Source organism: Watersipora subatra, chromosome 9 (assembly GCF_963576615.1).
Source record: "Watersipora subatra chromosome 9, tzWatSuba1.1, whole genome shotgun sequence".
In the NCBI taxonomy this organism is placed as follows: domain Eukaryota; kingdom Metazoa; phylum Bryozoa; class Gymnolaemata; order Cheilostomatida; family Watersiporidae; genus Watersipora; species Watersipora subatra.
This window is the reverse complement of record NC_088716.1, coordinates 49,875,515-49,901,169: the sequence shown is the minus strand read 5'-3', so window position 1 is coordinate 49,901,169 and position 25,655 is coordinate 49,875,515. Positions and strand designations below refer to the sequence as shown.

The following is a 25,655-nucleotide window of genomic DNA, read 5'->3' as shown; positions in this document are numbered from 1 at the left end:
ATCTATCAGAGCTTCAGAGAGGTTATATTTGCTATCATTACTCTACCTGATGGAGACCTCGAAGGGTTTTTAAATTGGAAAGCTACTAGTGTTAACAGTCATGACCGTACTGGGTTATATAACAACCATATAGCAAATAATGGTTTGCACATCTATTGCAACAATCAATGACAACAAGTTGCAGAAAAAGATGTGGCTGGAAATAGTTATTTTTTTGAGGCAAGTTTGAAAGCTCTCAAGTCATAGATCTTGAACAATGAGTTGTGTTACCACACCATTTAAGTTCTTTGCAGAAAAAGAATCAATTCTTTTTTAAGTAGTCTATTGCTAAGATAATGAGACAACCAGATAATACGCACAGCAGACTTTCGACATTAAAAGTATTTACCTTTAGGTATGCAGGCTGCCTGCAGCATGTAATCACTACTCAAGGTTATCTCTTTTTGTACACTATAACCATGAGCAATAGAAACAAACTTCAACAGCACTTTAGAGTTCTCGAACGTACTTCTGTTTTACCTTGTTGATCCCTGTTAGTGTCTTCATCTTTTAGCTCATAGCTTGATTGTGTCATTCTACCTACTAGCATGAGTTTACTATGCAATGTATAAACGCTCTATTGTGCACTTTGCCTTAGCTTATACAATGAATGCATTAGAGCCATTTAAAGGGCAGCCGCATGTTTAGATTAAAATCAGCTTACTAACAACAATAAATTGTAAGAATCACAGGCTAATAAAACCCCAAAACAATTTACATATTGTTATCTCCAGAACTAAAAATATGATAGACTGAGATAAATGACATGTTTTCTAGATGGAACGTTACCGGACCTCTCCAAACCCTGATATTCTTATACCGCATCCAAGCAGGCTACTGAATGTTATTAATGACAAAATCATGCAATAATGTTTAAGCCTTGAGCAAGGCATTCACAAAAAAACCTATTTGGTTAATACTCAACCGCCAAGTTAATACTAGAGATAGCTCCTTCAGGTAAACCATGATTATGTTAGTAAAGGTTTGTGATTGTATCCGTACAAAAATTGGAAATTGATAATAGAATAAAAAAGCAATTGTTTAATGTCTCTTCTCTTCAAAGTAAATTGTCAACATGTGATAAATAACTGCATTTTTCTAAAGAGATATGATAGATTATTTTTATAAAAATAATCTATCTTTATATACACATATATAAATCTCAGAGTTTGTGTGTGTGCATGTTTGTGTGTGTATGTCCTTCGGTATGTTCGGCTATAACTAGTGCCGCGCTAGCTACATGTATAAGCGCTGCTACATGCTGCTCAAAAGGAGTTCTTTCAAGATATAAATGAAGAGTCATGCATGGTTTGGGTGCGTTTTTCACTCACACCCACACACACGCACGCATGCATGCATGCACGTACGCACCCAAACTATGTATTACTCTTATGTTATATCTTGTAAGGTTGTTCTCTCACACATATGCACACACAGACACACAGACGCACGCACGTGCCCAAACTATGCATGACTCTCATGTTATATCTTGAATGATTGTTCTCTCACACATATGCACACACAAGCACACATATGCACGCATGCACACGCGAACACACACATGCACGCGTGCACGAACGGATGCACGCGTACCTATGCACACTTGCGCACCCATGCAATGAATTGGCAAATATTTGAAATTTTGAATGCACAAAATCTTTTTGCAAACACACAATTTTTTGGGTTTCAACTTCTTCAACTTAAAGATTGGTTCTAACTGTTCTAGAGAAAAGTAGGCCAGCTAGGATTAGATTTGGTAAACGATTTAGTGCATTACAGAAGCCATCAGATGAAAAAACCCGTGAGTCAACTGAAAATAAATAGGATTGCGGTACATGGGAGGCTTTTGTAAAACCTTTTGTTGTGGACTTCACCATGATATATAAGTTTATTACCTAATTTCTATGTTACTGTGTTGTTTGCTTTTGTACATCCATTTTAAAACTTGTTCTTATCTGAAAATATATACTTGAATATTCATAGCACATTGATGGGTAACAACGGTTGCTCTTTTTAAAGCCCCCAACATGCAAAAAGAGTTTGTGCATGGGAAGTTTACAAATCAAAGTTTCTGGGCGAACTAAGAGTTGCCTCCTTTTGTTTTTACTACTTCACCAAGTGTGTGCATACCGGCTTTATATCTATAATGTAGATTCTAAATTGCATAAAAATTTTCTTATCATGGTAGTGTACGAAATTAATTGTGTTGGTGTGATTTTGAATTGCAAAAGAGATATCGGTAACAAGAATAACACAAAAATCACCTGAGTTACCGGGAGTGGATTCATGATATACTTTTTCCCACATCGAAGTTGCTAGAGCAGTTAAGCTCAACATGGAAGCTTCCAAATATAAACAATTCTTTGCATGGGGAATAGCAGTTTTTGAAATACCGTTTGAGTTTTTCCCTTCAAAAGTAAAACAAAATTTGGGACAGTATATACATGAGATTATGAAATTGTTTGTATGATTATGTTTGATCTTAACAACAGCATCATCACCTATAATAGAGTATGCTGTAAGCTCAAAATCAATGAATGCGTGAACTTAGTAGACCACATATCCATTTTTCTATTCAATCCCATCTTTCTGTATCAATTTTTATCTTGGAATGTCAAAATAAACCCTGACAGATTCCTTCCTTGAAAGGTTCAAACTGATAGACTATTTTGAATTTGTATGTAGATAGTAAACATCTCACTTGATAAGTTTCAATGGCAAATCCACAATAGTTAGATGTGCAATCTTAAATGAGTTGGTGCCGTATGAAAAGTTTTCCATTATCGTTTGTTTCTTTGCAGTGGCAGACATATAATTCTGATGGTATGATAACTTTATCATTTAAAGCCTTCAATTGCTCAGGTTCTTCTTTGAATTTTCTCCTTAATGTACAAAACATTTTTGCTATATTTTATGAGTCTAGATGCTTTTGCACCAGGGTTTGGCTTCAGAATATTCAAATATACTAGCAGAGTATCACAACACAGTGGTAATGTTCTGCTAGTATATGTTTTTATATGATAGTATAAAATCTTTTGTCACAACTGTGTTTTTATTAACTGTAGCCTGATCAATAGCAGGCCTGCTAATTCCTTTTGTGAGAAATGAACTTATCACAAAGAAATTTTTCAACTTTCATCTCATGCTTAAGTCTTGTTAACCTTCTGTTTAGTGAAATTCAAGTTATGGAGAGGTCACTGTGTCATTCTATGCAATGACAAAATTAGCTAGAAGTCTACATGTTTGTTATTTTATTTGACAAGTACGACTAACTACACTAAAAAGTGTGCCAACAGAACCAGGATGACATTTATGAATACACGAAGACAAGTATGCTTAGCGGATTACATGTTCCCTGCTATAACTTCATCTCTGTCATAACTTCATCCCTGCCATAACTTCATCCCTGCTATAACTTCATCCCTGCCATAACTTCATCCCTGCCATAACTTCATCCCTGCTATAACTTCATCCCTGCTATAACTTCATCCCTGCTATAACTTCATCCCTGCTATAACTTTCATCCCTGCTATAACTTCATCCCTGCTATAACTTCATCCCTGCTATAACTTCATCCCTGCTATAACTTCATCTCTGCCATAACTTCATCCCTGCTATAACTTCATCCCTGCTATAACTTCATCCCTGCCATAACTTCATCCCTGCCATAACTTCATCCCTGCTATAACTTCATCCCTGCTATAACTTCATCCCTGCTATAACTTCATCCCTGCTATAACTTCATCCTTGCTATAACTTCATCCCTGCCATAACTTCATCCCTGCTATAACTTCATCCCTGCTATAACTTCATCCCTGCTATAACTTCATCCCTGCTATAACTTCATCCCTGCTATAACTTCATCCCTGCTATAACTTCATCCCTGCTATAACTTCATCTCTGCCATAACTTCATCCCTGCTATAACTTCATCCCTGCTATAACTTCATCCCTGCTATAACTTCATCCCTGCTATAACTTCATCCCTGCTATAACTTCATCCCTGCTATAACTTCATCCCTGCCATAACTTCATCCCTGCCATAACTTCATCTCTGCCATAACTTCATCCCTGCCATAACTTCATCCCTGCTATAACTTCATCTCTGTCATAACTTCATCCCTGCTATAACTTCATCCCTGCCATAACTTCATCCCTGCCATAACTTCATCCCTGCCATAACTTCATCCCTGCTATAACTTCATCCCTGCTATAACTTCATCCCTGCTATAACTTCATCCCTGCTATAACTTCATCCCTGCTATAACTTCATCCCTGCTATAACTTCATCTCTGCTATAACTTCATCCCTGCTATAACTTCATCCCTGCTATAACTTCATCCCTGCTATAACTTCATCCCTGCTATAACTTCATCCCTGCTATAACTTCATCCCTGCTATAACTTCATCTCTGCTATAACTTCATCCCTGCTATAACTTCATCTCTGCCATAACTTCATCCCTGCTATAACTTCATCCCTGCTATAACTTCATCCCTGCTATAACTTCATCCCTGCTATAACTTCATCCCTGCTATAACTTCATCCCTGCTATAACTTCATCCCTGCTATAACTTCATCCCTGCTATAACTTCATCCCTGCTATAACTTCATCTCTGCCATAACTTCATCCCTGCTATAACTTCATCCCTGCTATAACTTCATCCCTGCTATAACTTCATCCCTGCTATAACTTCATCCCTGCTATAACTTCATCTCTGCTATAACTTCATCCCTGCTATAACTTCATCTCTGCCATAACTTCATCCCTGCTATAACTTCATCCCTGCTATAACTTCATCCCTGCTATAACTTCATCCTTGCTATAACTTCATCCCTGCTATAACTTCATCCCTGCTATAACTTCATCCCTGCTATAACTTCATCCCTGCTATAACTTCATCCCTGCTATAACTTCATCTCTGCCATAACTTCATCCCTGCTATAACTTCATCCCTGCTATAACTTCATCCCTGCTATAACTTCATCCCTGCTATAACTTCATCCCTGCCATAACTTCATCCCTGCCATAACTTCATCCCTGCCATAACTTCATCCCTGCCATAACTTCATCCCTGCCATAACTTCATCCCTGCCATAACTTCATCCCTACTATAACTTCATCCCTGCCATAACTTCATCCCTGCCATAACTTCATCCCTGCCATAACTTCATCCCTGCTATAACTTCATCCCTGCCATAACTTCATCCCTGCCATAACTTCATCCCTGCCATAACTTCATCCCTGCCATAACTTCATCCCTGCCATAACTTCATCCCTGCCATAACTTCATCCCTGCTATAACTTCATCCCTGCCATAACTTCATCCCTGCCATAACTTCATCCCTGCCATAACTTCATCCCTGCCATAACTTCATCCCTGCCATAACTTCATCCCTGCTATAACTTCATCCCTGCCATAACTTCATCCCTGCTATAACTTCATCCCTGCCATAACTTCATCCCTGCTATAACTTCATCCCTGCCATAACTTCATCCCTGCTATAACTTCATCCCTGCTATAACTTCATCCCTGCTATAAGTTCATCTCTGCCATAACTTCATCTCTGCCATAACTTCATCTCTGCCATAACTTCATTGTGCACGAACAAATAATTTTCAGCAGCAGTCCAGCCAGTTGCACCAGCAGACACCAAGGTCATTGGCTGGTTGTATTGACACAAAAGCCCTCGTGGTTCTAACTGCCTGGTTGGCAGTTGCTATTGTTTTCACTGTCCAACCAAAAAATACAGGCGTGTCTATTTTTGACCTGTCAAAGCAGCTAGTTAAGAACTTGATGCCCTTTCATAGAAAAATCAGAACAAATTTAACTCAGAAATTAAAATGAATATCAGTCTATTTGATAAACTTTGCATTGACTCAGTTATATTGAATATAGTTAAATATCACAGGAAATAGAGGGGAGTAAAGCCGTTGATACAAGTTACAAGTTCAGACCTTGTAGAGGCTTATTAGATGAGGTCGAAGGTCTAAAAGTCAAAGGTCTAAACAAAAAAGTATTAACTTGAAATACTTAACGAGTTTTTTTGCTAAGAGAACGAAAGAAGAATTTTATCAACCATATTTTGTATAATTATGTTTATTTAATAAGCTCTTATTATACAATGTATTTGTAACTGAAATTGTTTGCTAACGAGATAATCTCATATAAATAGTTTTCAACGAGTAATACTGTCCTTTCCAGCTGGACCAAACTGCTCCTGTTGCAAATGAAGAAGTTGTTCCCCCTTCATACCAAATACCATTTAGATTAGAATGATGGCATGACCGGTACCACCAAGCTCCTACAAATAGAAAGGTTAGATTAATAGTTTTGATGTAAATAATATTATAGTATAACATGTACAATAAAACATGGTTGAGTTTACAATTCAAGTATAGACAAGTTTGCAAAATAGTTTAGATATTTCGTCATTTTTCAACAATTAAGTTTTTTGAAAGCTTGCTTAGAAAAACGTATTGACGCTATTTCCATTTAAGTAAGGAAGTTGTCAAGCAAATGTATTTGATGTTTGTTTTATTGGATTAGAGACAAATTAAAAAAAGTCAAATGTTGCAAAACTGTGAATGTGAATATTTAAAATGGGAAACATTGATACAGATGTCAAAAATAGCTAAAAATATAGAAGACTGGTGTGTATGCTCGTTGAGCTAAAATTCAAAATTCGCAATGTCTTTATATTGTTACTTACCTTGGAACTTTTCAGCACAGTTGTTACCATTCAGGTCGTGGTCTCTATCAAATGTTGTAAATTTCATATTGTTGTGATTGTGACCGCCCGTCCAAGAGTCTCCAGCATCTCCACTATATCCTGAAACCTGAAATACAATTGAGGTTATACGATGTAAAAAAAATAACAGTTTTCTATTTGGTAAAAAATTCCTGTACAAACTTGGGTGTGCCGATACACTTTGGTTTTGAACCAGGAGTAGATAGATAAATTAAATAAATTGAACTTGGCATAAACGGTAATACAAATCGAGTAATAATTGGAATAGCAAGACGAGAGGTGTGAACACAAATCGATTGAACAACTGATTGAATATATATATATATATATATATATATATATATATATATATATATATATATATATATATACATATATATATATATAGTATACATATATTATATAATATATAATATATATTATTAATATAAATAGAATATATTAATAATATAATATAATAATATAATATTAATATTATATTATTATATATATGTCCAATCAGTTGAACAACTGGTTGAATATACATGTATATATATATAGTATACATATATTATATAATATATATTATAATATATATTATATATATTATTAATATATATATAATATATTAATAATATTAATATAATATCATAACATAATATTAATATCATATTATTATATATATGTCCAATCAGTTGAACAACTGGTTGAATATATATATAGTATATATATATTATATAATATATTATAGTATATATTATATATTATTAATACATATAATATATTAATAATATTAATATAATATTATTATATTATTATTATAGGCTATATACTATATAGATCCAATCAGTTGAACAACTGGTTGAATATATATATATTATATTGGATATATATAGATATGTATATACATATAAGAAGGTCTTTTGTATCAAAAGGATAAACTAGCCAACCCTCAAACACATGCTTTTGTTTAGGTGCTTTTTCAAAATATAAACAAGCTAAAATATATTATTTTGCTATATTCGATTGCTGTTGCTGAAGCATAAAAAAATTTGGTGTCATTGGTAGACACATTAGTCTGGATTACAGCAGAGCCGAGTCTCTAGACTGGTCAGAATCTAGATTTCATTTACATTTTAGTAGTGGTGGTAAATGCATTTAACAGAGACCTCCCCTAAAAAATTCCTAACTGTGTGCAATCCTTAACTTTTAAATAAAACTGAGTTAGGATTTGCCTCTTTCAGACTGAATTAAAAGACATGTTAAAATTATATTACTACATTAAATATAGAAAAATTACATATTAAAATTGTGAGAAATAATAAATAAAAACTATGAATGTCTTTGTTTATTTTCAGCATTAGCCATGAGGCTAAAAATAGACCATTGTAAATTGGAGGATGGCGGTCAACAGAGATGAATGCATTATTTTTTCTTGGTTTTTTTTTTAAATGGTTGTTTTTAAAAATATAGGCTGAAGATTTATTTACATTATCACAAACTGTAACACCTTCATCATACAGAAAACGCAAAAGTTTAAACATTCGAAATAAAAGCTGTCCTACATCTTATGTAATATACGATAACTCTAGGTCATGAAGCAAAAGCTCGCTTCATCACTTTGGGCTAACTTTTCATTATTAGATTGGATAGGAATTTTGGCGATAAATATAGTGGATTGCAAGATCATAAAAATGTATGCTATCAGTGCGATATAAAATTGATGAATTATATAACATATCTCTTTTAAGCTAATTACTATATACATAGTTTACATACTGTAGTTTGTAAACTAGTAATCAGTACTTATTTTTTAATGAACACTTTTTAAAAAGTTTCATAAAAAGCTTTGTAAGTATATTGCCAATTTTCCTTGATGTAACGTGCCCAGTGATAGTAGTCTTAGCATCACTTCTCTATCATATTTATATAATAATAATATAGGTATTGAAACAGTAAGCAGATGGAAACATGGCTGGCTTTTATACTGTTGAACCGCTGTATTATTTTCTCTATCCTAAAAAGGCTTTTCTGTTTAGGATACTACAACTCCTTGAAAACGATTGGATGAAAAATAAATTTTGATGACAATGTATGACTATTTACACAACCTGAATGTTTTAGCAAAAAATCTTGGGCCATCTTCAAAAAGTTTGCATAACTGCATATTACAACAGAAGTACACAGAACCCTAATGTCATTTTTTCAACATACAGTCTAATAGTCATCTACATTGTTACAGCTTTGTCACTGCCTTATCAGGTGGTACATACAATGCCAAATAGTAGGAATCATTGTCTCCATACCTACAGTTTGGTCAAGTCCATGGACTTCAGCGATATTATTGCTCCTATAAACTTGTATAACTTGTAGTAGATTTCTATTTAATTTTAAATCCTGCCTATACAACTGAATAAAATTATTCTTACATGGTTTACATAGCCGGTGGATGATTCGTCAATATGGAAGTTAGAGTAGTTGGCTGTTTTAATTTCTCCATCGTGTGACTCAAGGTAGATACTGAGTTTACTGTTTGTCTTTGTTAGCTGATGAATAGCCTCCAGACCTAAAAGGTTTAACACGGTAAAGTAACTCCATTACCCAACTTGTTATCTGTACACTGAAAATAAAAAAAACCACATCATGTTTTCGAAAAATGATAATGACATTGGATATCAATTACTGATGTAAGTTTGGAACAAAAGGTATCAAGAACCAATAATAATAGTAGTAATAATAATAATAAAGTTCCTTGTACGCTTTTATTTAGATGCAGTCTATCGCTTTGTTTACGTTTTCAGAATTTTAAAAGCTCTCTATACAAAGCAGTTTATGAGCTCAACTTTCAGTTTTTAATAGTTTTGTACAAATAAAACTACTTGAAGGGCAGTGACCAATATGCATGATAGAACGAATGGCTTGCAATTTTTAAATGGTTTTACTGTTTTACACAGTAACACAAAGGTGACTCACCCATCCAGTACTCTCCATTCGTATAACCAAAGCCATCAACATATTCATCCCATCCTCTGTAGAAGTCCACACTACCATCTAGTCTTCTCTGCATAACAGTCCAACCAGATTCATGGTCAAACTGACAGACAGCTCTGATGAGTCTCCAGTCTGGATCCGGACGGAGGATGTAAACTGCACCAGACTTTCTCTCTCCCTTTTCAAATGCATCCTGACAGTCTAAAGTAATTGTATATGATCACCACTTGGTGAAAAATCTGATAGATATGTTTTCCATGTCTCCACAAATGAAAATTTTATGCCTGTAAATTATTATGCGGAGAACTCTCAATTCAACTTAATTTTTAATACGGACTGTTATGAAGTATGACAATGAACAGTACAAAATGTTTTAATCTAATTTAGGAAAAATGTTCATTTAAAAATTTGATGTTCACTCAAACAAATTAGCTTTATTCTCTTTTCATGAGTGTTATCCTACTATGTTACCACAAAAGCTAATAAATATAGTTGTGTGAACACCTGATTGCTTGTTTGCTTATTTTACCTCGTACACACTGTCTTTAGGTTTTATGTTTCCAAAGACCCAAGCAATAGTGCATGAGAATTTCTTTCTCACCGAAGCAACATAAATTATCACTGCCATGCAATTAGCATTTTAGTAAAGAGCAGAGAAAACTATTTATTTGTAAGCTGACTACTCTCATAAAAACTCCTTGTTAAAGCTATTTTAAGATATATTTAGAAATCAGCTTGAACAGTTAACGCAATAATTATTATGATCTACGATTTCTTTCAAAATATCAGTCATGTGTATTAATTAATTTAAGAAATAATGTGAAAAGCAGATGAATTAGGTCGCAGGAAGTCGCATGAACTGAAAACGCAGTTTCAAAACGTAAAGCAAACAAAAGCAATTCAGCATATCAGAATTTGCTGCATATCAGACAGAAAAGTCGAACTATTGCTTGTCAACAATATGGAATTGAACGCTTTTTCTTTTTATACTCAGGTGACTTCATTTAATATTTGCGAGGCGTTTTAAGTTTACAATTGTTATACAAATAGTATTGTATTGGTTTAGAGGAGAAACATCAATAATCATGCACCAGCCTAATGTGCTACTGATGAAACATTCTTTGCAATCTGAGCATACATTGGTTTTTTTATGTGAAAAAAGAACAAAATATAAAACAACAAAAAAAACTGATGTTTCTAAAAGCTAACGATTCTAATGATTTTTTGAGAAAGCAGTCCAAATATCTTAGTTAAAAATGTTTCTAACCAAATGCTTGTTGTTAAAACTTTATTAGTTGTTAGCCATTAGCTCCATACATATCTCTACTCTCATTTTTTAAAAATTAATCAGAATGCTAGACTTCAGCCATTTATTCCATTTACCATAAACTTTAAGGAAATAATTTTACCATGATAAATATTCCTTGTTGAGCCACATCCTGATAACTTGTCCACAAAGCAGCAATCCTTCAAAGTAAAAACAAATATTATTCAATTATTGAATAATATTACTGAGAAAGCACTTTTATAGTGTGTCAAGATCGGATCAGCTTTGTGTAGCAAACCCTTTTTGCAATTAATATAATTGAGTTATTTTTCTTTGGCATATAATCCATAGAAATGATTTGCTAAAATGGAGTCAGTCTTTGACAAATCTTCAACTTATTTGCTAAAAATTAAATGTTATATTGTAATGTTAAGTAAAATTGTCCTTTCAAGAAGGACAACCTAAGTGATTTTCCAAATATATTTTCCTTATTTACAGTTGACCAATCAAATTTTCACTGAATATCTTTTTAAACACAGTTATTTTGCTATATTTATGTTGCTAAGGTCTTTCCAAATTAATATTAATAAACATCAAAAAATTTTCATCAGCTTTTTTAAAAAACCAGCTAATTTAAACAGTACACAACTCGTCTCAGTTGTACTACGTAACAATTGTCTCAGTTGTACTACGACATACTACAACAGGAGTACTTAAATTGTCGATGAGTGATCATAATTTGGTATTTAATGCAAGAAAAGTTGGTGTCACACATAACTCATTTCCTTGGAAAATTACTTACAGAGCTCACTCCAGATTCTGGCCTGACACTATTTTAAATAAGTTTTTTTCTATCAGATGGAATGATATTCTGATTAGAAAGAACACTAACAGCATGATTAATCTATTTCTTCATAAATTATTATATTATTTATGGTGTACACATTTATTATAATTTAGCTCCAAGATATGCCACAAATGAATTATTTTTGTTGCAAAAAGAGCAGTTCGACTAATTGCAAATCTACATAATGTTCCAGCATATATTGTTCCATCAAATGATCTTTCCAAATATTTGCATTTTCTTTCTCTGCCTATGATAAATGTTTATTTTACTTTAATTAAAGGTTTTAAGATTTTTGATGGTTTGTGTTCTAATTTTTTTACATGAAAGCTATAGGTTTCCAACTCATTTCAATTAACGTGATATGAACAATTTGCATACAACCACACAATCATTTCGCAAAATATCACCGCCAACTTCCTTAACAATCTTTCATCTAATGTAAGTTCTTTAGCAAAGAAAGGCATTTTAAACACTAATTATCAGACTGTTTATTCAATTTTAGCAGCTAATTGATGCCCTCTTTTGTTTTTGTTTTACTATTGTTGTATGGCATAATTTGAAAAACATTTCTGTTTGAAATGAAATTATTGCCAATAAAGTAATATATATACATATATAATATAGCTATATATATCAACACAAACAAAACCAGTTTAGAATAATTTTCTACTCAAAAATATAATTATTCTTAGTTTCTGACTATTTTTAAACAAAACTGCTTTTCAGCTTGTTCATTTGTTGTAATGAAATGACACCTCGATCATAAGGGTAGCTTGTAAATTATTCATTTATATTTTCTTGTAAAAGAATAAAAACCGTCAATCCTTAACATTTTTGATTTTAATACCGTTCTTTTTTAGTTCTTTGTAATAAACAGCGTGAGAAACTCTTTCAAAATATTCAATAACTATAATTTAAGTTGGTTATTGTAGTAATTACCGGAAGCGTGGTCAAAGTATGCGAATAATTTTTCACAGGCTAAGACTGTATTCCACAATTATCAGCTTTGTTTTTATTCTATGTAAGTTTTATAAGCACAAGTCTGATTTGTCAAAAACAAACTATTGATTTCAAGTGTCAGATATTATGTAAACACTAACATGCTTTCAAACAAAGTGTAGTGGTGTCAGTCTCAGTTAAAGAAGGATATAATTTACTGTGATGTTTGCTTGCGTGAGACAATTTGTAAGATAATTGCTATCATCTCTTTTTCAATCTACTTTTATTTGTATATTAAGTTATTGCAATGAAAGCTCGCTGGTAACTAGCAAACACCATTCCCGCTAAGAGGCTTGCAATTTGTTCCCTGCACAATCTGCTGAGCGATCAGACTATAGACAGCTTGAATAACAAGACAGATAGACAACAACAACAAGATAGCCAGCTCGGCTATCAAAGCAGTACTTGGATCGGCTGAAGCTGGACATGTTATACATATAACTTAATTACTGAATTCGAGTCCTGTACACAAACCAAACTGAACTTGAAAGAACCAGAACTTACAGCATAAATAAGAAGCTAAAATATATGCTGAAGAAGGAGGTATAGATCGCTGGCAGTCCCTTGCACGGTGTTCCTTGTAGGCACACATTTCGATTTGCTTGTAGCCATATATATATATATATATATATATATATATATATATATATATATATATATATATATATATATATATATATATCGAGCACTTGACTCAATTATATATATATATATAGTTTCTGCTCTAACTCGGGTCTCCTACCAGAGACCTGGGAGTTTGAGCACTCGCCTCAAGATCTTAGCTGTTCCCAGTAGCGCACTTTTCTGCAACTCACCTGAGTTGATTGCTGTTGGTATTTGGGCAAGCCACATTTTATGCGCCGGTGTTATCGCGCCCAGTGCCCCAATGACTACTGGGATTACAGTTGTTCTTACATCCCAGCATTTTTCAATCTCTTCTCCAAGAGGGATATAATTCTCTACCTTTTCTTTTTTTTTGCTGTCTATATTGTAGTCATTGGGTACTGCTATATCTATTATAGTAGCTCTCTTGTTCTTCTTGTCCACCACCACTATACCTGGTTGGTTTGCTAGGACATGCTTGTCAGTCCAGATGTAGAAGTCACAGAGGATCTTAGCGCGATAATTTTCATTGATCTTACCAGGAGTTTCCCACCAGTGTTGTGGTTTATTAAGGCCATACTCGTCACATAGACTTCTATACACAACACCTGCGACATGATTATGCCGCTCAGTGTATGCATTTTTTGCTAGCTGCCTGCATCCACTGATGATGTGTTGGATGGTCTCAGGTGCATCTTTGCACAGTCTGCATCTAGGATTGTCTCTAGTGTGATAGATTTTTGTTTGGAGTTGCCTTGTTGGGAGCAAGGTGTGTATGTGTATGTGTGCCGGTGTGTGATGATATGCACTCCTCGTTAGTTGAGGTTACTTGGGTGAACTGTTCCCTAATTTCATCTACCTCAAGTTCTGATATGAGGTGCCGCTTGATTATGTTACTCCTCTGAGCTACAAGTTGCTTAGCGGTGAGTGACATTTCAGGGCACATGTTTATCCACAGTTGGCGCATCCTTCCCATATAGCCCCAATTTTGAGGTTCACTCATAAAGTAGCACTGCATGAGGTCCGTGTTATCTGTCCGAGTCCATTTCATCCATTTTGAACCAGTAGCCCATTTTCCACTGCCCTGTCCTGGTTCAGCTACAGGCAGCGCGGACCTTGTTTGACCGGGCGACGTCCGAGCTGGCATGGCTTTGGTTATTGCACTCATCATAGAGGTTGTAGACATTATACAAGCAAGGGTCTTGTCTAATGACTACCAGAAGGTTGCAGTTGTTGGGGTTTGAACCTAGGACGTAATGATCACTGTCCCGATACCTTGCCAGCTGCGCTATCTGTCCCACAATATATATATATATATATATCTATATATATATACATATATATATGTATATATATATATATATATATATATATATATATAGTGTAGCAAATCTAGAGTGTATTCCCAGTTCAAAGGTGAACTGCAGAGGCCAATGTCAGATCCTCCCCGATCCAGCACTACAAAGTTTTGGAAGGACATCGGGGAGAAAGAGGCTACTCATAATACATCTGCAAATTGGCTGAAGAGGTTTAAAGAGAGCCACCAACACACTGTGGCTCAGCAAGGACTCACCATCAGCGAAGTGGACATCAATTGCAGAGTGCAGCATATGAAGAACTGGGCAGCACCTGGCAATGACATGATTTAAGCCTTCTGGTTGAAGAAATTGACATCACTTCACACTAGAATGGCTAAGCAGATGGAATGCTTAATAGAACAAGGTGACCATCCGGAATGGCTGACCAAAAGACGAACTGTACTTCTGATAAAAGATCCAAAGCAGGGGCCGATTCCCAAAACTATCGGCCAACAGCGTGCTTGCCCACCACCTGGGAACTGCTCTCAGGAATAGTTGCAGACAAACTGGAAGAGCACATGAGTCACTATATGACCAGGGCCCAGAAAGGAATTGGGCGCAACACCCGAGGAGCCAAACATCAGTTACTGGTGGATCGGACAGTCGGTCAAGACAGCAGGAGAAAGCATATCAATCTTGCCATGGCTTGGATTGACTACAAAAAGGCCTATGACTCAATTTCCCATAGTTGGATACTTGAGTGCTTCAGTATGTACAATGTTCACCCTGCTCTTGTGGCATTTATCAAAATGTCAATGACCAAATTGACGACGGAACTGGAAGCTAATGGCAAAAAGCTGGCGAGTATAAAAATTAAGCGAAGCATCTATCAAGGTGACTCCTTATCACCGCTGCTCTTCTGCATATGCCTAAACCCTTTAAGCAATATGCTGGAAAAGACTCAATATGGGTACCAGTTTAAGAGTGGCACCAAGATAAACCACCTCTTCTACATGGATGACATCAAGCTGTACGCTAACAAAGAAAGGGACATTGATTCGCTAATACACCTCACTCAGGTATACAGCAAGGACATCGGAATGACCTTTGGTATTGAGAAATGTGGAAGGCTAATTCTTAAGAAAGACCATTCTATGGTCACATTTGGCCTAAGATTGCCAAATGGTACCATCAAAGATATAGAAGAAGGGTACAAGTACTTGGGGATTATGCAAAGCAACATCAACCAAAAAGCCTAAGTACGTCACAAAGCCATTACCGAATACAAGAAGCGCCTTCGGCAGGTCCTACGGAGCCAGCTCAATGCCAAGAACCAAGTCATGGCAATAAATGCCTACGCACTGCCAGTAATAAGATATCCAGCAGGCATAATAAAGTGGACTGAGGAAGCCATCAAAGAAACAGATATAGCAACTCGTAAACTGCTGACCATGCATGGAGCACTCCACCCAAAATCTGATATTACTAGATTGTATCTTGATAGGAAAGATGACGGTAGGGGAGTCAAAAGTGTACAGCAGACAGCAAAAGAGGAAAAACAAAGCGTCCAAGTCTATGCAGCCTCCATGGCCATTTCAGATAAGTTGCTAGCTGAATTTCAATCGGCTGCTCTGACAAGTGAGCTCCGTCCTGATGATGAGGAAATTGACTGGCACACGAAACCTCTTCATGGTGCTTACCACCGACAAATATCTAAGGTTGGCGATCTTCACCAGACATATATGTGGCCGAACAAAGGAAACCTAACGGCCAACACAGAGTCGCTAATCATGGCAGCCCAGGAGCAAGTGGTCCCAACAAGGCAACTCCAAACAAAAATCTATTACACTAAAGATGATCCTAGATGCAGGCTGTGCAAAGATGCACCTAAGACCATCCAACACATCATCAGTGGATGCAAGTAGCTAGCAGGAAACGCATACACTGAGTGGCATAATCATGTCGCAGGTGTTGTGTATAGAAGTCTATGTGACGAGTATGGCCTTAATAAACCACAACACTGGTGGGAAGCTCCTAGTAAGGTCAATGAAAATGACCACGCTAAGATCCTCTGGGCCTTCTACATTCGGACTGACAAGCATGTCCTAGCAAACCAACCAGATATAGTGGTGGTGGACAAGGAGAACAAGAGAGCTACTATAATAGATATAGCAGTACCCAATGACTACAATATAGCCAGCAAAAAAGAAAAGGTAGAGAAATATCTCCCTCTTGGAGAAGAGATTGAAAAATGCTAGGATGTAAGAACAACTGTAATCTCAATAGTCATTGGGGCACTGGGCACAATAACACCGGCGCATAAAATGTGGCTTGCCCAAATTCCTAGAGAAATCAACTCAGGTGATTTGCAGAAAAGTGCGCTATTGAGAACAGCTAAGATCTTGAGGCGAGTGCTCAAACTCTCAGGTTTCTGGTAGGAGACCTGAGTTTGAGCAGAAATTACCACCCATACGGGTTAACCGGGGCGAGGAAACAATTTTTCTTTTATTTTTTTATATGTATATATATATAAATGTATATATATGTATGTATATAGTAAAATATGTATCTTATTGCCTTGCATTCAGTGGTTTTGACTCTGGTGAAACAAAAAAAGGGAACACTGCAGCTTTCTTTACGTTATTTTTATTTCAAGAGTTTAAGTAGTAAAAACTAGCCACATTAGCTTAGCTAGTCTCACTAACGATTAGTTAATACTAACGTTAATGTGCTGCTAACTATAACGTGCTAACACCGCTACGTCAGCTTACACAATCAGCTAAGCAATAATAATGAGCCACCTGGCCGAGCCACAATCCATAGGCACAATCTGCTGAGCTTGAAGGATGCTGAAATTGTAAAACAAGTACAATTTGAAACTTGAGTGTGTAATAACAATGCTTCTAGCTTAAGGTTATGTTATGTCATAATATACTTGTTACAAATATACGTATATTAATACTGCTCTGATCACTTGTTATTGAGAGTACTTTTAGAATTAGTGACAATAAGTAAATTGCCTAGACTTCCAACCAGGCCGGCCTGCACTCTTGCTAGAAAGTAGGGATTTTACACAATTAAGAAAAATAACCTTGATCGGAAGCTGGTTATTCTCCATCTGAGGGTTCGGCATTCGCAAGACCCATATTCAAACAGACCAGATAATAATTTTCAGCAGAGCAAGCATAGCATATATGAACTACTGACTATTTGAAATAGCTGACTACATGTATTAAGTCATTGAAGTTTACAAGAACAACAAAGTGCGAATCTTCTGATGACTATGTAAATATTGTAGTATATAACAAAAATCCATAGTCTTGAAAGTATTGTTACCAAACTTTAGATTTTGGAATCTAAGATATAATGCTGCAATCATTATTCCCTTTTAGAATTTATCTAAGCATGGATATTTTCTTTTTGAGCTGCCAACTAAATCTTAGATTATGTCAGAAATGTTCAGGTAAAGACTTCCACAGAAAATATTACTTTAGTATTTTGAGCTTTTGGTGCGATACAATTACATAAAGGGCTTTGCTAATATCTTGGTCATCATTTCAGTCTAACCAGTATTGATCATATTATGCACAACGGTTTCAACTGCGTAGTGTACTCAAAGTGGTTTTGAAATCTTTGACTGCTTTCAAAATAAAGCCATTAGGTTTTTGTTGTTTTTTTCTAGTTGATTACCTTTGAATAGTTGTTCAAGAGGCCAGTGCACTTACAATAACAACAGCTAAGGTTTTTATATTCCATTGAACTATTCAAAAAATTTGCAATTATTTTTACGGAAATGAAAAGCTAAGAGAGCCATAACTAAGCAAAAACGACGAGGAATGAAGTTTATTATATGCTGTTTATGAGGTTAATTGGTGTAAAGAGTGAAGATCTGACAGTGAATACGGCACTGATCTTCGCTTAACTAACTCGTAAAAAAAAGAAATTGTAAAAGTAAATCTTAAAAACTTATAACTTCTTGAGGAAAGATTACAAAATGCTTGATACAATGCGAATAGATTCTTACTTGAAACCTGAATTGAATGTTTGCAAAGTCTTTTTGTGGTCACTAATAGTTTATCAACACTGACCAATCACAAGAAATAAAATGGAATGAACCAAACATAGATAGTGGTAATGAAATAGCCAAATACAGATGTGAATAAATGGATTGAAGAGCAAAAACTACCAATAGTTCAATTTGTGAAATAATTTGTTTACCTCATTTGTCATGTTGTTTTCAGTTGTAGTTGTTTTTTCCAAGTATGTAATCCCAGTATTTGTGTCACTAGTGTTCACTTCTAAAGCTGATGAATAAAGGTGACATCGTTTTAATCCATCATCATTCAGAGCGGCTACACAGGCTTTCTCATAGGTACACAGATTTACACAATTTGTAAGTGAGAAGCTTTCTGTAAAAATATCACCAAAGTCAGTTTTAAGATTTTTTTCTCGAGTGCTTTACAAGTTGATATCTGATCGTAAGGTATAAACCATTTTAAATTCTTCAAACAGTAATTTACAAAATAATTGTTGAATTTGTAATCTTACTTATATAAAATCCTACCTTTTGTCGCAAATTCTGATTCCTTCGTAAAATTAAAATTGACCACTTCTCTTTGCAAACAGTAAATTTCACCATCAGATGCTACAGCGAACAGCATCTGTAAGCAGAGCACCACAACGGCAGCTTCAATTACATTCATTTTAGTGAGCTGCACTGGTGAATAATGCGGACAAGGCATGTGTAAGACAGAGAGCTTTAATCAATATTTGAGTTCATTTCCAAATAGAATATAAATATGGCACTTGAGTGCATCAAGATTAAAGAGAGAAGCAGCGAGCCCATCGATTCTATTATTGGAATTAGATAGGCTGTATTAACAGTGGTTGACTCACACGCTAAGAACTTCGAGGTGACACAGCTCAAATTTTTATTGAGTTAACTAATTACAACCAGGTTTGAAAGCAATGATAATTTTAATTGTATAGGTTAGTTCAAATACATTCTATTTTATTTCAGCTATTAAATAACTTTATGGAGGTGTCCTAATCAACACGCTCGCGACATTATGTCTGTCATTGTTTTAGCTTTAGTCTGTTTACTCAGAGCAAAAGTTAAAACTACAACCATAATCAACCTACATTAAACCCTAACCTTTTTTTTTAGTCTTTTACACCTTGTTCGGAGTCATCTCTGCTATAATTCCTTTTGTTCAACAGATCCTCAAAAGCGTCAACGTTTACAAGTTCTAATTTTCAACTCTTTTTCGCATTGAATTCATTCAGGGAATAACTTCACAAAAAAATTACACTAGGTAAGTAAAATTATTGGAATGCATTTTGCTTAACCTAATCATTCAAAATAACAGCAAAGCTTTTTAGCAACCACTTCGAAATCAAAAACAAACTATTTTTCTAAGTTTGTAACTACAAATTACTCCAAAAACTAAATCTTTGTTGACATTTTCAGAAAATTGGAAAGGAAATGGCTGGTTCCCATCTACTCTCTGCAAGACAAGCAATAAATAAATAAACAAACCGAATGTTTAGTAAACAGAATATATGTATATATTTTTTATATCAAATATATATAAATACATAAAACCAGAGAGTGTGCATACAATAAACAGTCATACGGAGAAACTGCTAACTCGCTTATCGATAATTCTCTTCTTTTACATTCATCTTTGTTAAGATATAGGATCCACTATTTTTACTTGTTTTTTGCTCTGTCGACCGAGCCAGCCGAGGATAAGAAAGTTCGGCTGGTGATGCCGGTAGCTGTGGGGTTGGTCTTTCCAGCTCTGGTCACGGCCCTCTACCGTAACGCAGTGTTATATAAATACACCAAAGCACTAGGGCTCATGTTGACTAGTTAGAAGATTTTCCCCCTTTTTACATTTTAGCTTGGAATGGCTCATATTCTAAAAAAATATACCTAGTATGTTATATACTGTGTAAAATATAAAAAGTTCTGTGTAAATGTTTAACATAAGGTTGAATGTTACAATTTTATCATCAAACAAAGACTGCACCAAATAAAAAAATCAATCACAATTGGGCATATTTTTCAAAACCTTACCTGTATAAAATGCTGATACAGGCAGCCAATAAGCTCTAATCAATACTAAACCTTATTCTACAATGGAGTACAAACACATGACTTTAGTGCCTTGAACTGAATGAGGGCTGTAAGGAGCTCATCGATACTTTCATTATGATTAGGGAGCCTCTATAGAATATGATTGACTCGCATGTTAGGTGCCAGCAATTGACATAGTTCTCATTCTCAATGAGTTGACCGACAAAAAAGATTAAAATTTATTGAGCGTTTTTGTATAGATTACCCTGAGGTTGGCTAAAATATGTCCAAATTTGTTTTTGCTAATAGATACATGTAACTTGTTGAAGTGGGCATATTTAACATACACCGTGAGTTATATATGACATAGCATTTTTGTAGCTTTTTTCGGTTATAACCTAACTACAACCTTGCAAATAACCAATATTACATTTTCTCATTTTTGTAAGTTTAGCTGCCGTAGCATAGGTACTAACAGAAACTAGACATGATAAGCTATATACAGTGTAAAATGTAATCATTTCTGTTTGAACTCATGACATAAAGTCCACTGTTAACATGTTAATATATTAGCACTGAAATTAATGGTGGACTAATTTAGAACAAAAACTATAAAAATGAATACCATTTTATTGAGGGTATCATGCAATTCACTTGTATTTTTATCCTAAACATCATACAGTAGTTATTCTTTTAGCGCAATCATAATTCACAAGTGTGCCACATACTCTTTGGATAGGATAAAAAACAAAAACCAAAGGCAATGATTATTATGTTGGAATTTGAATATACTGGTTCCTTGCAGAACAAAAGTTCCACATACAAGCAATTAATGGAATATCACAGAATATTGATGTAACCAAAATTAAACACACCGTATTTGTCTGCTTCATGAGGGTATCAAAACAACTTGTTGCAAATGGTTAGATGATATACTCATTCCACACCAGAGAGAACCGAACTAACTTCCCATCAAGCACTGTCAGTTAACATTGTGACTTGAAGCATCTGCCTAACATATACCCCTCTAGTGCTTTTTAGCTGGTATTGTGCTCAATTCCCACCTTTCATACTATGATGTCATGCAATACTGTTCTATTGCTCATCTAAATATCATTTCCATTTAAAGTTTTGTCATTTATATAAGTTCTAGCAACATTTAACACGCAAACTTGTATTCAAATATACATCACTTCATACTGTCATTGACTTCTCCGATAATTTTACTACGTTTGAGCAAATTTCCTTAAATCACAGTTCTATAGGTGCTGTGAAAATTGGTGATTACTAACAACCACTCTATGAAAATTGTATTTACTAATAGATAAAAGTCTGTATAAATTTGGGAAGATTCAGTGCTTTTATTTGTTCACTTACATAATCAAATGGTGACGTCACAGATTAAAGACCGAGCTTAGGTCAATCTAATAATTACATTTATTGTAATTCAATATTTTATATCAATTATTTTATATTTAATACAAGTATTGTATTATGAGAGAACATGAAAGTGTAATTTTTCTTCTTGCTCATTACCACCATTTCTCACTGTTATTATTAATATAATTACTATTAACAAATATGGTTATTGTCATAATCAGCGCATCACTATGGTCACTCTAATTATTATCATTGTTATTATTTTACACTTATCTCATAGTCTAATATTTTGTCAAGACTGTCAAAACTAGGGAGGCTGGATTATTATGCTCAACTATCACTTTAAGATGATTGGTCAGTTGCTTTAATTATTATTCCTATTATCATGATACAACAACTCCCGCTACCGATCTACTTATACAGCTAAAGTATAACAGTTAATAGAATTTCATCTGCATTTCATCATTGCATCTGCTCCAGTTTTGAATGCTGTACATGAACTCAAAATCTGTCATTGCATTTTATTATCAGTTTATATTTTGCCATATTATTTATGATACACACATTTATTTTAATCTAGCTCTTAAATATGTCACAAATGATTTACACATGTTGCAACAAAGAGCATTTTGACTAATTGCAAATCTTCAAGTACATCATATTTCTGCATATATTATTTCAACCAATGATCTTTCCAAATCTTTGTATCTTCTTACTCTTCTTATGCTAAATGTTTATTTTACTTCAATTCAATGTTTCAAGATTTTTCCTGGTTTGTGTCTTCGTTTTTCACATGACAATTACAGGTTTTTAACTCATTTCAACTTACATAATATGAAAAAATTGCATACAACTACTAACAATTATTTTGAAAATGTTATTGCCATCTGCTTTAACAATCTTGCACCTAATATCGCTCTCTTAGCAGAGAAAGGCGTTTTAAACACTATTTGTCAGACTATTTATTCGATTTCAATGGCTAACTGTTGCCCTTTTTTGTTGTTTTGTTTTATTATTGTTGTATAGCCTAATTTTAAAAAAAACATTTTTTATTTTTGAAATAAAATTATGGCCAATAAAGTACTATATATATTCATCACAAATACAATCTTAGTTGAAGCTAACATATTAACACTCTTACATATAGTCTATTACTTGTGGGAATGACTCTAAAATATATTATGTTTCAAGTTATTCTTCAGGTTATCAAGTTGTTTTGATATAGTTAAGTTGTGAAGTCTCTTACCGGTACGTTGGTTCTTCTAACCTCAAATAATCCACTAAATTTCTAAAAAAATCTTTGATAGATATTTGCGAGTCAAAGCCAGCATTGATTTTGCTCAAGGAAATGTACAAATGTATTGCATTACCTTGAAATTTTAACTAACTTGTAACAGCAAGATAATTATACTTGGAAAGGGATGCTCTTGTATGCTTCTGCAGTTATAAGACTACAAAATACTTTATAAATTGAAAAAAAACGTCAATAAATTTAGTTTTTCAGGCTACTCTTGCTACTTCAAATACATTTCTAGTGAAAACTTCACAAATTCAGAGAAAACAGGAACATTGTCATCTATTGCATCAGAATAATAAACACAGTTAATCTTTTCAAAGAATTATCAGAAAATACTAATAGTTTAAGAGTTGTCTCCTTACTTCATTTTATTACTAGATTCAAGAGAGGGCAAAATTTTCTGTTCAGTGGAGTGATTGACCTTTAGTGATTTTATAATTTATATAACCTGAGGCCCTTAAGCTGAAAATGAACTGATGATGGTTCAGGTAACCTGTCAAAATTGAAATCCTGTAAAATATTTGTGCTAACACAACTTAACCGGCTTGCTGTGTTTTGGCCACAACCTCTACAGCTGTTCAAAATGCTAGTAAGCCATTTTGTAATAGCTACTAAAAGTCTTAAGTAAGCTAGAAGTTCTACTACTGAAGTACTACATGCTAAATGAGCTACTCAAGGTAGTTCTGTAAGATAAGAGGTTCGTATACTATTAAGTTTACTTTTGCCATAAAAGTGACTAAAGGCTCTTATAACTTTTAGAAGTTCCATCAATAGCTGAGTAGAGGCACAGGCTAAACTAAACTTTATTATGAAGACATGGCAAACCTTCGGAAAACTAGCTTATCAAATTATACCTATTATACATTCAAAATAATTCAAAACCTTCAATTCAAAGATTAAAATGATCTTCAGCTTTGAGCCAGCGTGCTAGAAACACAAAGAGACTATTTTTTGTATTTCAGTTTATATTGTACATTTAACCTAATTAAAATTCAAAAGCCTTTGTGAAACAATGACATAAAATTAGGCAATTCGAATTTAGAATTCAAGTATTATCTATAACAACAATGCAGTTAGCGATATCCTTCAACTTAAATCACCTGGAATTAGACTTATTTTTTAATCATGTGTATGTATGTTTGTATTTGTATTTGTATAATCATGTATGTTTGCATTAGTTACAAAGAACTTTCTGTATTTTTAAGAATCATTTTCAACTAAATTACTAAAATACTTACATGTATTCAGAGCTGAAACAATTGTGTCCTTGTTCACGGCGTGTTTTTTTCTTCTTCAAAATAACAATAAAAATAAACGATTACACCAAGGTGTAAAGTTACATCATAAAATATAATGCCTTATTAAACAGTATACTCTAGAATATTATAGTGCAATGTAGCACAACACATTTTATTGTATTATAATGTAATTTAATAAATTATAATTATGTTTAAAATAGTATAGTGTAATGAAAGGATAGGCTGAGGAGCTGTTATGGCAAGTCCGTTATACCGAGACCATGAAAATGATTCAATTCTTCTGGGTGAATATAAAAACTCATAAGGGCTCTGGCAGATCAAGGTCACTGGAGGCCAAGCCAGCCCTGAAGCTGATATGGACAACTGAGCCAACCTGTTTAGCCAGCAGACCAGAAACCGACCTATTGCTAGGCCAGTAACTAAACAGAGCGACCAGCTACTGTGTTAGGGCTGAATAGACTGACATTCCCTGAGCCTGCACTAGATGGACCGATCTGCTACAGAGTCCGCGATCATGGAAAAGGGGTGAAAACTGCCAGCGAGTACAATATATAAGGATCCCAGCAAGCAGATGTTGGCAGAGCATTGGAAAGCCATTATTATATAAAGTACTTGTTGTACTCACATTGAATCTACATGTATTTATTTATATATTTGTACAAAAATACAAAGTAATACAGTCATATTTATATTGTTTCTAAACTCTAAGCAATTTAGATCTTTGTGGAGTGGTAAAGGGTTGTAGTGGATCCTTTACAGTAGTGAAGGTGGGATAATTACTTATGTCCCAGCTCCACAGTACCCAGGAGACTTTTCAAGGCTTTTCTAGCGCAGAGAGCTAAAAAGCATGAGTATCTTGAGGT

At 34.4% G+C, this 25,655-nt stretch overlaps 1 protein-coding gene across 2 annotated transcripts in view; it reads right to left on the bottom strand.

The window, feature by feature from the left end:
* The window catches only part of LOC137404679 (sialin-like), a 150,817-nt gene that overhangs the window by 14,249 nt on the left and 110,913 nt on the right, over positions 1 to 25,655 (bottom strand). The window contains exon 1 of one of the 2 annotated variants that reach the window (XM_068090909.1): positions 520 to 597. The exons of the other annotated variant lie outside the window; for it this stretch is intronic. Within the exon in view, the coding sequence (XP_067947010.1) occupies positions 520 to 589 (70 nt within the window). The 5' untranslated portion in view covers positions 590 to 597. Of the gene's footprint in view, positions 1 to 519; positions 598 to 25,655 lie in introns of those variants that run through there. 2 annotated transcript variants of the gene reach the window in all.